Below are 12,804 nucleotides of genomic sequence, written 5' to 3'. Positions count from 1 at the left end.
CATACCCGTTTCAGTCATGACATTATACGATTTCATTATTTGATATGATGGTATATTAGTATATTGTCCCAAACCTAGTGGGTGCGTTAAGTTATGTGTCATGTATTAAGTGATAGTAGTTCAGCAGCTGTAACTATGAGCAGCATTGTGCGCTAGTGTGAAGTGGTAGCTGGGTAAAATAAAACCCTGGATGGGAGAATCAGAAACTGCTGGAATAAAACTGTCCGAGGCTCATTTCCATACCCAGCATGGGATCTAGCCCTTCCCCAGTCAGCCTAGTAGCTCCAGCTTATCCTGCCAGAATAATGCTTCTATTAAAGCTGAATAAATAAATAGATAATTCAATATAATTCATGTCCCTAAGATGCCCTAAGGGTGGTAGGGAGGGAGAACCCAGATGCTTTAGAACAAATGTCTGGAACCTAGGCAGAAACCTGTCAGGGAACCCATCAGCTTACAGCTATGCAGCCAGTCAGACAGTGATAACAATAGGATTTTGTTCCTTCCATGGACAGATACTGGGACAAATGCTCTGTGCTTTCGTGCTTTGATTTATGCTTAGCAAAGGCTTATTGAACCCTGCATACGTAGTATGCCAAATCAGCCTAAGCATAACCGTTCTACTCGCATTTACTTTCTGTAATTTGCTTGAACAAAAATATTCCTCTCTCACTTTACACAAATATTATATTCATATACTACTTATGTTGGTATTCAGTTATCTTTTTGAAGGAAAAACTTTTACTCTTACAACTTTGGGTGCTTATAAAGCGCTATATAAATACCAAGTATTATTATTATTTTTATTTTGAAGGTGGAACTCTTACTTAGAAAATATAAACTCTTATTTTGAAGGAGAGACTCTTACTTTTTGGGTGGCACCTGTCCCACATTGACCCGTACACAGATGACCTTCCGTGTCTGCATCCCCACAGAGCATGAGGAGTCCCCTCCCCCAACTCCGGCCCGAGCCCCTGTGGAGTTGGCAGAGGGGACTGAGGTGTCCTCGATACACTGTCCCCAGGGTCCTGTCTGCCAGTGGTACACAGTACAAGGGTGGTCGTTGCAACTCCGCACCTCCTGGAGAGCACTGCTGTTGGGGCACTGGACCCCGCCTGTCAAATACACAACAACCAAATGATCAATCAATCAAACGTATCTATAAACCCCAACAGCAATTGTCAAAAAGACCCCAAAGAGGAAGCAGAAGCACAAACACCACATTCAAATACAGGAGATACTAATGGGGATCCCTAATAAATACAAATACTCAGTTACATGAGTGTGGTTTGCCTTGATTCGCTGGGAACAAGACAGCTCAGCCAATAGGGTTTATTTGCTAAGCTTCGTAAGTTGCACTGAATATTGAGCCTGAGCTGACAACGTTGTCATCTTATCATAACGAGAAAGTGAGTAAGTTAAGCTGTTTGTCTCTGATCATCCAAGCCTTCTCCACTTCCATTCAATTGATCCATCTGTGTCTTGTGCTCTAAAGATTAACTTCTCTTTTTGGTTCCACTCATTGGGTTAAAAACATTAGTACAGCAGTGTCAGAGCTAAATAAACCAATATTGTCCCTTGGGGGAAAGCAGTCATGGAGATGGAGACAACGGAGATGAGTTGACCCGGGGTCTGACAGTATCTTGGACACCAGGTGGACCACATGTGACCCCTTTTCCACCCCTATCACAGATCGTTGTCATGTGTGTGTGTTGTATCTGTGTGTGTGTGACCCTTAACCACCCCTCACCACGATGGGATGTCAGACATTAGCAGGCTCTGTCACGCTGGGATACCAGACCCCCGAAGGGAAGGTCAACCATTACCAATCAATGCGATCCAGTGGCCAATCAATGAGATCCACCAGCCAATGAAAGTGAAGGACATAACCACCGCGATCCTCCATTCAATGCTGGAGAAGGACTAAGATCAGCCAATCATTGGTGGAGCAGGGGAAAACTGATGAAGCTTACATAGGGAAATGTTTCTGTCTTCAAAAGCCACACAGTGAAGATTTATAATTGACCTCTGTAGCCCCTTTGGGAGCATGTCCTTCAACGGGTCATTTCTAAAGGGTGCTATTGACTTTTTTCCTCCTCGCTACTCCCTGAGAGTCTAACTTGAGATCACCGCACCACTTGAATGTTGGCACAAGGCAAAACATTTTACCAATTCAGAATTTATGCATCTCTCAAGTCAGGTTTCGGGCCTGAATTGGGAGGTCCTCAATCAGCGTGTGTGATAACAGATGTTCAGTAGAGATGTAGGACGACACTCAACCCACACCTGGCGTCTGCCACACACACACACGCAGACACACGCACAGGCACTTACACACACCGCTTGTCGTTTGTCCTGGACAGTGTCTGTCTGCTGAGGGATAGGAAGGCTGATAAATGAAGCAAGGCATTCAGCCTGATTCTCTTTCTGCAGTGACGACGGAGTTAGTATTCATAATGTAGAAAGTCTCTCTCTCTCTCTCTCTCTCTCTCTCTCTCTCTCTCTCTCTCTCTCTCTCTCTCTCTCTCTCTCTCTCTCTCTCTCTCTCTCTCTCTCTCTCTCTCTCTCTCTCTCTCTCTCTCTCTCTCTCTCTCTCTCTCTCTCTCTCTCTCTCTCTCTCTCTCTCTCTCTCTCTCTCTCTCTCTCTCTCTCTCTCTCTCTCTCTCTCTCTCTCTCCGGATATTTTGAATATGCCACCGACAATCTTTCAAATGATTAGGACACGTACAGTAAACACCTTAATCGGGGTTCCAGCTGTGTATTTGATCTGGTCATGTGCTAGCACCAGCCGAGCGAGCCTCCCTCTTTAGCGCGAGTGAAGTGTGTTCGGAACAACTGAATGTATGCTTCTTAGAAGTAGTTTTCACATAAATACTTCATATGTCCGAACCCAGAATCAAATATGCTTCCAAGAAATAACCTGGCAGCTGTGGTGGAACGTTTATTTTGATTGCCGATTTTCTGCAATTAGCCTGATTTCAGATGTGTCCATGTAAACAAGATTATTAGGGAAATCGTTCTTCTACCTAAGCATGTAAACATTTTAATCAAACTATTATATTAATCTGACTATCATCAATGTCTTGCTATGGTCCAGTGGAGAATATCTACAAGAACTGTTAAAATCATAGCAGACTATAAAATATACTACAACATGCTGATCTACTGCCAGGCAATCACACAGCCTAGAGTGGGTTGTATAGAGATGGGTTCTCAGGTCGTGACTGGCAGCTTAGACGGTAAGACTCTAACCCAGAGGCACTTGTTCCATTACTGACCACACTCCCCCTTCCACACTTCTCTTCTCCTTAGGGTTTCAGTCTCCTCTCGTTCAGGTTTCAGACAGCACTTAACACTAAGGAATTCTCTTTACTAGCACTGCACTGTTGAGGGTCAGTACAAGTTTTACATAGTACAAGCATAACATTATGCTGAGCAGGCAGTGAGGGGACATAGATTGGTACGCAGGTAGCCATATATCGACTACATACATCAACTTATAACATCTACAGGGCTGAGTAACTACATCTATGGGAACACTGCATTCTAAAGGCATGGGAAATGATAGTACCGAAAAGTGCAGGAACCTTGGGCACCTGCGATAGACCTTAAAGGAAGGTAAACGCAAAGTGGTTATGATTTTTTTGGAACCATCCATACATTTGTGAAAGGTGCAATAAAGAATACTATGCACTAGGGCTCCAAGCACTTCACAACAACGCTCAGATTCTTTGAGCCTAAACATTGAAAATGTAGCTCTAGAGTTGTACAGCCATATATCCTACAGTATTCAAGCTTGTTATTCCTTGTGACTATGTCACATCACACAACCTTACCCTGCATCACAGTAACCCAGGCTACAACCTGAGCAGTCGCTGTGGAGGAGGAACATACACAATCATTTATACTATTTGGCTGTTGGAACATAGAAGAGAGGCAGAGAGAAGCAAAGAATGAGGGCATGGTGAAATGCTTGCTTCAGCAGCCTCATATGAGATACCAGATACTCTCCTGCATGCTGTGCAGACCTGGGATCAAATGAAGAAAATGTTATCTTTCCAATATTTTAGCTGCACATGATTGAGCTCATCTGGTGCAACAGAACCAATAGAAAAGTGAAAACCCTGTCCAGCTACATACACTACAGACAGGCTCTATCAATCATCAATGTACTTGAAAGAAAACAGATACTATTTGAACCCCGGTCTGATGCTGTGTGGCCTGGTCCTAGATCCGTTAGTGCGGTCTTGCCAACTCCCATAGGTCAACTCCTATGTTTGGTATGACAACAACCATTTGAGTCAGCTGTACTACACAGACAGGTCTGGGACCAGGTCTGACGCTGTGCGTTGTGTGATTGTAGTCTCACCTTCCCCTGCGCTGTAGGCCAGTACAGAGCGTGCTCTCATCTGCCTTCCCTCTGTGTTCTTCCCGGAGCAGGTGTGTGAGCACAGGGACCAGGTGGTCCAGGGACTGAGGACACAGTCCTTGGGGCAAGGCACCTCACAGATGATGGGCATGGGCAGGATGGCATCACGGCATAACTGGCGGTCCACATACTCACCTGGAAGCACAGGGAGACAGGAGACACAGTATGAGGCTAGCTGAGGATACTTAGAAAGTGAAGGTGTCCATATCTGTTACATACACATACAATACAATACACAGTCCGTATCATGTGCCGATATCATCCACAAAATCACATTGCAAAATCAGATCTGGCGCACTTGTTCACATAGACACCTAGCTCCCGAGAGGCGCAGCGGTCTAAGACACTGCATTGCAGTGCTAGAGGCACCACTACAAACCCTGGTTCGATCCTGGGCTGTATCACAACTGGCCGCAATAGGGAGTCCCATAGGGCGGCGCACATTTGGCCCAGAGTCGTCCTGGTTCGGGTTTGGCTGGTGTAGGCTGTCATTGTAAATAATAATTTATTCTTTATTCTTATTTATTCTTTATTCTCAATAAAAATAAATAAATAAAACCCAGATATTGGTTATCTAAGGAGAGATGGAGTTTAATAGACAACCCTATAAGAGTACACAAACCACATACAATACTTGTCCACATGTTCACCAAGTCTGAAGGGAAAATACGCATTGGGTATTACGATAAATGTTTACACCATCATGAAAGATTGGTTCGCTTTCTCAGGCAGACGACAGAGCCATTAGACATGAGGGGGAATTAAAACATATTTCAAAACAAGAACATATGAATTAAAGTGGATATTTGCACCAATTTAAATTCGAACTCAGGCAGTGGGGCATTAGTTTAATATTTTAATAATGACTTTGACAGCATACATGGAATAAAAATGTGCTCATATCCAAATGACTGCATCTCTAATGCATAAGCTAGCTGGATAAAACCTTGTGTATCTCCAACTGTGTCACACAGACATTAAGACAACAGATACTGAATCATTGTCATCTTTTTTTATTACATTTTTTTTTTATTAACTCATCCACCAAACCCATCTTTGGAGGACAGATATCTTTTTAGTTTTTTTAAAGCTTTTCTGCTACATATACATATATTATACATACACATTTTGCATACACATTTTACATTCATGGTACTTTTATATAAAGCAGTCACATTACAATAATACATTACCAAACATAAGCTCTTTAATCCCACCCCTCAGCCACTCTCAGACCACCCTCGTTTGGTTTCCATGTGACATATATGTCACGACTTCCGCCGAAGTCGGCCCTTCTCCTTGTTCGGGTGGTGTTCGGCGGTCGACGTCACCGGCTTTCTAGTCACCATCGATCCATTTTTCAGTTTCGTTTTGTTTTGTCTGTATTATACACACCTGGTTTCAATTCCCCTATCATGTTCCCTATTTAACCCTCTTGCTTTCATTTCTGTTTTGTCCATGATTGTTTGTGCGTTAGTGGTTGTGGTTTATACGTTGTGTTTGTGATTATTTCCATTTGTGGAATTTTTGCCATTAATTTTGAGTAAAACACTGTGGTTTCGCTCAACACCTGTGTCCTGCGCTTGACTCCGATAATTCTCCGCACACAACCCTGACAGAATCACGGACCTCTTCAAATGGAGTCAGCAGGCGCAGCCAGCCCTTCTCTACCAGTAGAGGAGCAGGTTCAACAGCACGCGACCATGTTGCATAGTTTAGGGACAGCCATGGATCGCGTGCTGCAAACTATGGACAGATGGGAGAGAGGAGGTCTCCCAGTAAATCAGACCCCAGCACCAACACCCGCACCTCTACCTACACCACCGTCCATCCCTCCACCGGTCGGACCCAGTGGGATTCGGCTCTCGCTCCCAGGAGCGTATGATGGAACAGTAGCCGGGTGCCAGGGGTTCCTCCTACAGCTGGAGCTCTACCTGGCATCTGTTCATCCGTCCCCTTCGGGATCCGAGAGGGTGGGCGCCCTCATCTCCTGTCTGACTGGTAAAGCCCTGGAGTGGGCCAACGCCATCTGGGGAAGAGAGGGTTCTACCCTGGATAATTATGATGACTTCTCTCGCCGCTTCCGGGCAGTTTTTGATCATCCACCTGAAGGGAGAGCGGCGGGAGAGCGATTGTTCCATCTAAGACAGGGGATAAGGAGCGCTCAAGAATTCGCCCTGGACTTCCGTACTCTGGCCGCTGGTGCGGGATGGAATGAGCGGGCCCTGATCGATCATTACAGGTGTAGTCTACGAGAGGACGTTCGTAGGGAGCTAGCCTGCAGGGACACCACTCTCAACCTGGACCAGCTGGTGGATTTATCTATCCGGCTCGATAACCTGTTGGCCTCCCGCGGGCGTCTAGATCGGGGTCCGCCCATTCCATTACCCAGCTCCTTGGATCCAACCCCTATGGAGTTGGGAGGGGCTGCTAGGAGGGAGACCTCAATTAGAGGTGTGGATGTATTTCAAGGCCTACCTTCAAACTCAGTGCCTCTTTTCTTGACATCATGGGAAAATCTAAAGAAATCAGCCAAGACCTCAGAAAAAAAGACCTCCACAAATCTGGTTCATCCTTGGGAGCAATTTCCAAATGCCTGAAGGTACCACGTTCATCTGTACAAACAATAGTACACAAGTATAAACACCATGGGACCACGCAACCGTCATACCGCTCAGGAAGGAGACGCGTTCTGTCTCCTAGAGATGATTGTACTTTGGTGTGAAAAGTGCAAATCAATCCCAGAACAACAGCAAAGGACCTTGTGAAGATGCTGGAGGAAACAGGTAGAGGAAACAGATACAAAAGTATCTCTATCCACAGTAAAAACGAGTCCTATATCAACATAAACTGAAAGGCTGCTCAGCAAGGAAGAAGCCACTGCTCCAAAACCGCCATAAAAAAGCCAGACTACGGTTTGCAACTGCACATGGGGACAAAGATCAAACTTTCTGGAGAAGTGAGGGAAAGAAAGTGAGGAAAATAATTTTGGAGGATGGCCTGGTGTCAAGAAGGGCAGCAAAGAAGCCACTTCTCTCCAGGAAAAACATCAGGGACAGACTGATATTCAGCAAAAGGTACAGGGATTGGACTGCTGAGGACTGGGGTAAAGTCATTTTCTCTTATGAATCCCCTTTACGATTGTTTGGGGCATCCGGTAAAAAGCTTGTCCGGAGAAGACAAGGCGAGCACTACCATCAGTCCTGTATCATGCCAACAGTAAAGCATCCTGAGACCATTCATGTGTGGTGTTGATTCTCAGCCAAGGGAGTGGGCTCACTCACAATTTTGCCTAAGAATACAGCAATGAATAAAGAATGGTACCAACACATCCTCCGAGAGCAACTTCTCCTAACCATCCAGGAACAGTTTGGTGACGAACAATGCCTTTTCCAGCATGATGGAGCACGTTGCCATAAGGCAAAAGTGATAACTAAGTGGCCCGGGGAACAAAACATCAATATTTTGGGTCCATGGCTAGGAAACTCCACAGACCTTAATCCGATTGAGAACTTATGGTCAATCCTCAAGAGGCGGGTGGACAAACAAAACCCCACAAATTCTGACAAACTCCAAGCATTGATTATGCAGGAATGAGCTGCCATCAGTCAGGATGTAAATAATTCTCTCTACTATTATTCTGACATTTCACATTCTTAAAATAAAGTGGTGATACTAACTGACCTAAAACAGGGAATATTTACTAGGATTAAATGTCAGGAATTGTGAAAAACTGAGTTTAAATGTATTTGGCTAAGGTGTATGTAAACTTACAACTTCAACTGTATATAGCATTCTGTTAGTGGCAAGAATTTTATATAATAATTTAAATTGAAAAATTCAAAGTGTTTTTTGTACCAGTTTTGTACCAGTTTTGTACCATTTGCCATGTATCTATCAAATATGGCAGGCAAACAAGTTCCCTACCTTCTCCCTTTTCCACTTGCCTCCTCCATTTTTGTGGTAATGCTGCAGTCAGTTGGTTGTAAGTTTGGATTGAGCAGACATTCCCATATATTTTCGATAGCTGCATATGTGACATAACTCCTTCAATTCTTTTCATAATATCATTAATAAATATAATAATACAAATAATAAAAATCCTTTAAAATATTTTTTTATCAATCAGTACATCCTCTTAAGGATCTGACCCGTTTTCGCCTAAAGTGACATACACAAATCTAACTGTGTGTAGCTCAGGACCTGAAATCCCGTAGAGGATATTTGAGTTTAACCATAACATTTGTTGTAATATTTGTTCTATCTTTTCTGGAGGATAAAACTGAAATTGTAACCAGCTTAGTATGGCTGGTTTAAGAAAGGGCGATACTTTAAACAAAATTACATTTAAAATAGTCGGAAATTAGAAGTTGTAATCTGTATAAAGGCAATAAGGCATTTTTTTAACAAAGGAGGAGCCTTTCTTAATAATCGACTGGAGAACAATTTGGGGTTTAAGTATAACTTATGTATGAGTGAAGCTTTTAGTGAGAGGTTTAAAGCTTTTATATTGAATAATTTTAGCCCCCAAACTCATATTCATTATATAAATAGGCACATTCAATTTTGTCTGGCTTAGGGTTCCAAAGAAAATGAAATATTTTTTGCTCATAGGATTTAAAAAACGAGTCGTCTGGATTATGCAGCACGATTAGTAAGTAAGTAAGTGAACTGTAATAGGACCAAATAGTTAATTTAATCAATGTGATTTTTCCATAAAAAGACAAGTATTTACCTCTCCATGGTTGCAGAATCTTATCTATTTTTGCTAACTTTCTATTGAAATTGATTGTGGTAAGTTCCTTTATATTTTCGATATGTGAATACCAAGAATGTCTGCTTCACCATCTGCCCATTTTATTGGTAAACTACAAGGTAGTGTAAACACTGTGTCTTTTAACGATCCAATACGTAATATGGTACACTTGTCATAATTAGGTTTTAGTCCAAAGAGGCTAGAAAAGTGATCAAGATCTTCAATGAGACTGTGCAGGGATTGAGATTGCGGACTTAAAGAAAAATCTTGAGTCATGGATCTACATTGCTACTTTTGTTTTTATCCCCTGGATTTCTATCCCCTTGAAGTTCTTGTTGGATCTAATTTTAATAGCTAGCGTTTCAATGGCCATAATAAATAGATATGGAGACAACGGACAGCCTTGTTTTACTCCTCTTAAAGCTCAATACTTTCTGAGAAGTAACCATTATTTACAATTTTACATCTGGGGTTGCTGTACATAACTTTAACCCATTGTATAAGAGATTCACTGAAAAGTAATCCAGGCATTTATATATAAATTCTAGTCATACTTTATCAAACGCCTTTTCAAAATCTGCTATGAAGACCAGGCTTGGTACTGTATCTTTGATGTTCAATTGTTACAAGTAATTGCCATATATTATCTCCAATATATCGTCCATGCAAAAAAAACGGTCTGATCAGGATGAACAATATCTGGTAAAACCTTTTTTATTCTATGTTCATGCATTTCGCCAGGATTTTCGCATCACAACAGTGAAGTATAAGAGGCCTCCAGATTTTTCAATGGACTGGATCTTTATACTTACCACCTGAGTCCTGTTTTAGTAGTAATACAATCAAACCTTCTTGTTGAGTACCTGAAAGTCTACCATTTGTAATTAAAGTAATTAAAACATGATAATAATGGATCTTTGAGTACATCAAAAAAGGACTGATATACCTCTACTGGTATACCATCAAGACTTGGTGGTTTTCCAGACTGAAAATATTTAATTGCCTCAAAAAGTTCCTCTTCTGTAAGTTGGCCTTCACACAGGTCTTTCTGTAAATTTGTATATTTTACATTATTATTATTAGGAAAGAAAGCTTTACATCATGTTGTGCATTTTTCACAATTATCCATCCAATTAGCTTTATTTTTATACATTACACTTGATCGTTCTTGAGTAAGTACCTCCAATTATTTTTGTTTTTCCTCTTACCTATTTTGTTCCTCTATAGTACAGTTTCCATTACCATCTACCTGCGCTGTTAATTCGTCCATTTTCTTTGTCAGTCTATTTTCTTTTGACCTATACTGCTTTTGTTTTAATTGTATTGTATTGGATGGTAATTGTATTGGCATTGTATTGAATGGCCTCTAAAAGTACATGCAAAAGCATCCAATACAATAAGGGGATTCTGAATTGTTTATATACTAATATCTTAGTTAAGAACATATTGTCATCCATTAGGCTTTGATTAAATTTCCAATATCCCCGTCCACATGGAAATTCTGTAAGAGTTATATTGAGGCCAATTCGATGGTGGTCCGATCGCATTCGTTCTCCTATTAAAACTGTTTTAAACTTTTGATGCCAGCAAGAATAAGACCAGGAAGTAGTCAAGACGGCTAGCTTGATTAAACCTCCTCCATGTATATCTCACTAGGTCAGGGTTTCCAGCCTCCATATAGCCACTAGTTCTAATGTATCCATGGTATTTGTGATCTCCTTAGGTGCATGAGGGGGATAGTTTGTAGTGTGATTTCTTTTACGATCCATAGAGGTACTTAAAACCGTATTATAATCTCCCACCATAATAATAGATTCATTCGTTGCCGGTGAGCTCAATAGATTATTATATATATTTTAGAAGTGTGAATCATCATTATTTGGCCCATATAGATTAATTAGCCAGATCTGTTTTTTGGTCCAATAGCATAATTAAAAGAATCCATCTTCCTTGAGGATCTGTTTGCCCGAAAGTCTCAAAATGGATTTAGGACCATCCTAAATGGCTTAAAAAGGAAACAAACAACAACTTAGGGCTTTAAGGCATTTAGGATTTAGAGACAGTTGAGGTATTTTCAAGGTTTCATTAGGACATGAGATAGTGTTGTGGTCCTGCACCAGGACTGTATCGATCTAAATCTGTGGTACTCCACCACTACCGCCACTCCTACCATTCTCCTCACCCCATCCTATTGCATAACTTCCCTCTATCATGGCATGGATCTCTCCAACACCCACCACTACCTCTTTCCTCACCCCACCTCAACCCATCCCATCACTCTTATGTCAGTCCCACTGTATCAGTGAAACCCCCACCCTTACCCCTATCCTCATCCCAACCCATCCCTCTTGTTGGTCCCACCGATCTGTATCAGTGGAAAATGCCATAGAGATGGGAAGAAGAGCTAGTGATTGTGGGATCCTGAACCATCACCGTATTGATCTAAATCTGTGGGACGCCACCACAACCCCCACCCTTATCATCACTCCATCCCATACCCACCACAACCCCCACCCTTATCATCACTCCATCCCATACCCATCACAACCCCCACCCTTATCATCACTCCATCCCATACCCATCACAACCCCCACCCTTATCATCACTCCATCCCATACCCACCACAACCCCCACCCTTATCATCACTCCATCCCATACCCACCACAACCCCCACCCTTATAATCACTCCATCCCATACCCACCACAACCCCCACCCTTATCATCACTCCATCCCATACCCACCACAACCCCCACCCTTATCATCACTCCATCCCATACCCACCACAACCCCCACCCTTATCATCACTCCATCCCATACCCACCACAACCCCCACCCTTATCATCACTCCATCCCATACCCACCACAACCCCCACCCTTATCATCACTCCATCCCATACCCACCACAACCCCCACCCTTATCATCACTCCATCCCATACCCATCACAACCCCCACCCTAATCATCACTCCATCCCATACCCACCACAACCCCCACCCTTATCATCACTCCATCCCATACCCATCACAACCCCCACCCTTATCATCACTCCATCCCATACCCACCACAACCCCCACCCTTATCATCACTCCATCCCATACCCATCACAACCCCCACCCTTATCATCACTCCATCCCATACCCATCACAACCCCCACCCTTATCATCACTCCATCCCATACCCACCACAACCCCCACCCTTATCATCACTCCATCCCATACCCACCACAACCCCCACCCTTATAATCACTCCATCCCATACCCACCACAACCCCCACCCTTATCATCACTCCATCCCATACCCACCACAACCCCCACCCTAATCATCACTCCATCCCATACCCACCACAACCCCCACCCTTATCATCACTCCATCCCATACCCACCACAACCCCCACCCTAATCATCACTCCATCCCATACCCACCACAACCCCCACTCTTATCATCACTCCATCCCATACCCACCACAACCCCCACCCTTATCATCACTCCATCCCATACCCACCACAACCCCCACCCTTATCATCACTCCATCCCATACCCACCACAACCCCCACCCTTATCATCACTCCATCCCATACCCACCACAACCCCCACCCGTATCATCACTCCATCCCATACC

At 43.1% G+C, this 12,804-nt stretch overlaps 1 protein-coding gene across 1 annotated transcript in view; it reads right to left on the bottom strand.

The window, feature by feature from the left end:
* Positions 1–12,804, bottom strand: part of LOC139559457 (thrombospondin type-1 domain-containing protein 7A-like) — a 204,435-nt gene that overhangs the window by 65,089 nt on the left and 126,542 nt on the right. Inside the window, exons 7-8 of the mRNA XM_071375505.1 lie at positions 4,370–4,564; positions 869–1,115 (exon numbers count right to left, since the gene is read on the bottom strand). Coding sequence (XP_071231606.1) covers positions 869–1,115; positions 4,370–4,564 — 442 coding nt within the window. The remainder of the gene's footprint in view (positions 1–868; positions 1,116–4,369; positions 4,565–12,804) is intronic.

The sequence above is a fragment of the Salvelinus alpinus genome, chromosome 29, assembly GCF_045679555.1.
Source record: "Salvelinus alpinus chromosome 29, SLU_Salpinus.1, whole genome shotgun sequence".
NCBI classification, from domain to species: Eukaryota; Metazoa; Chordata; class Actinopteri; order Salmoniformes; family Salmonidae; genus Salvelinus; species Salvelinus alpinus.
The sequence above is the reverse complement of the archived record's forward strand: the minus strand, read 5'-3'. Positions and strand labels throughout refer to the sequence as shown.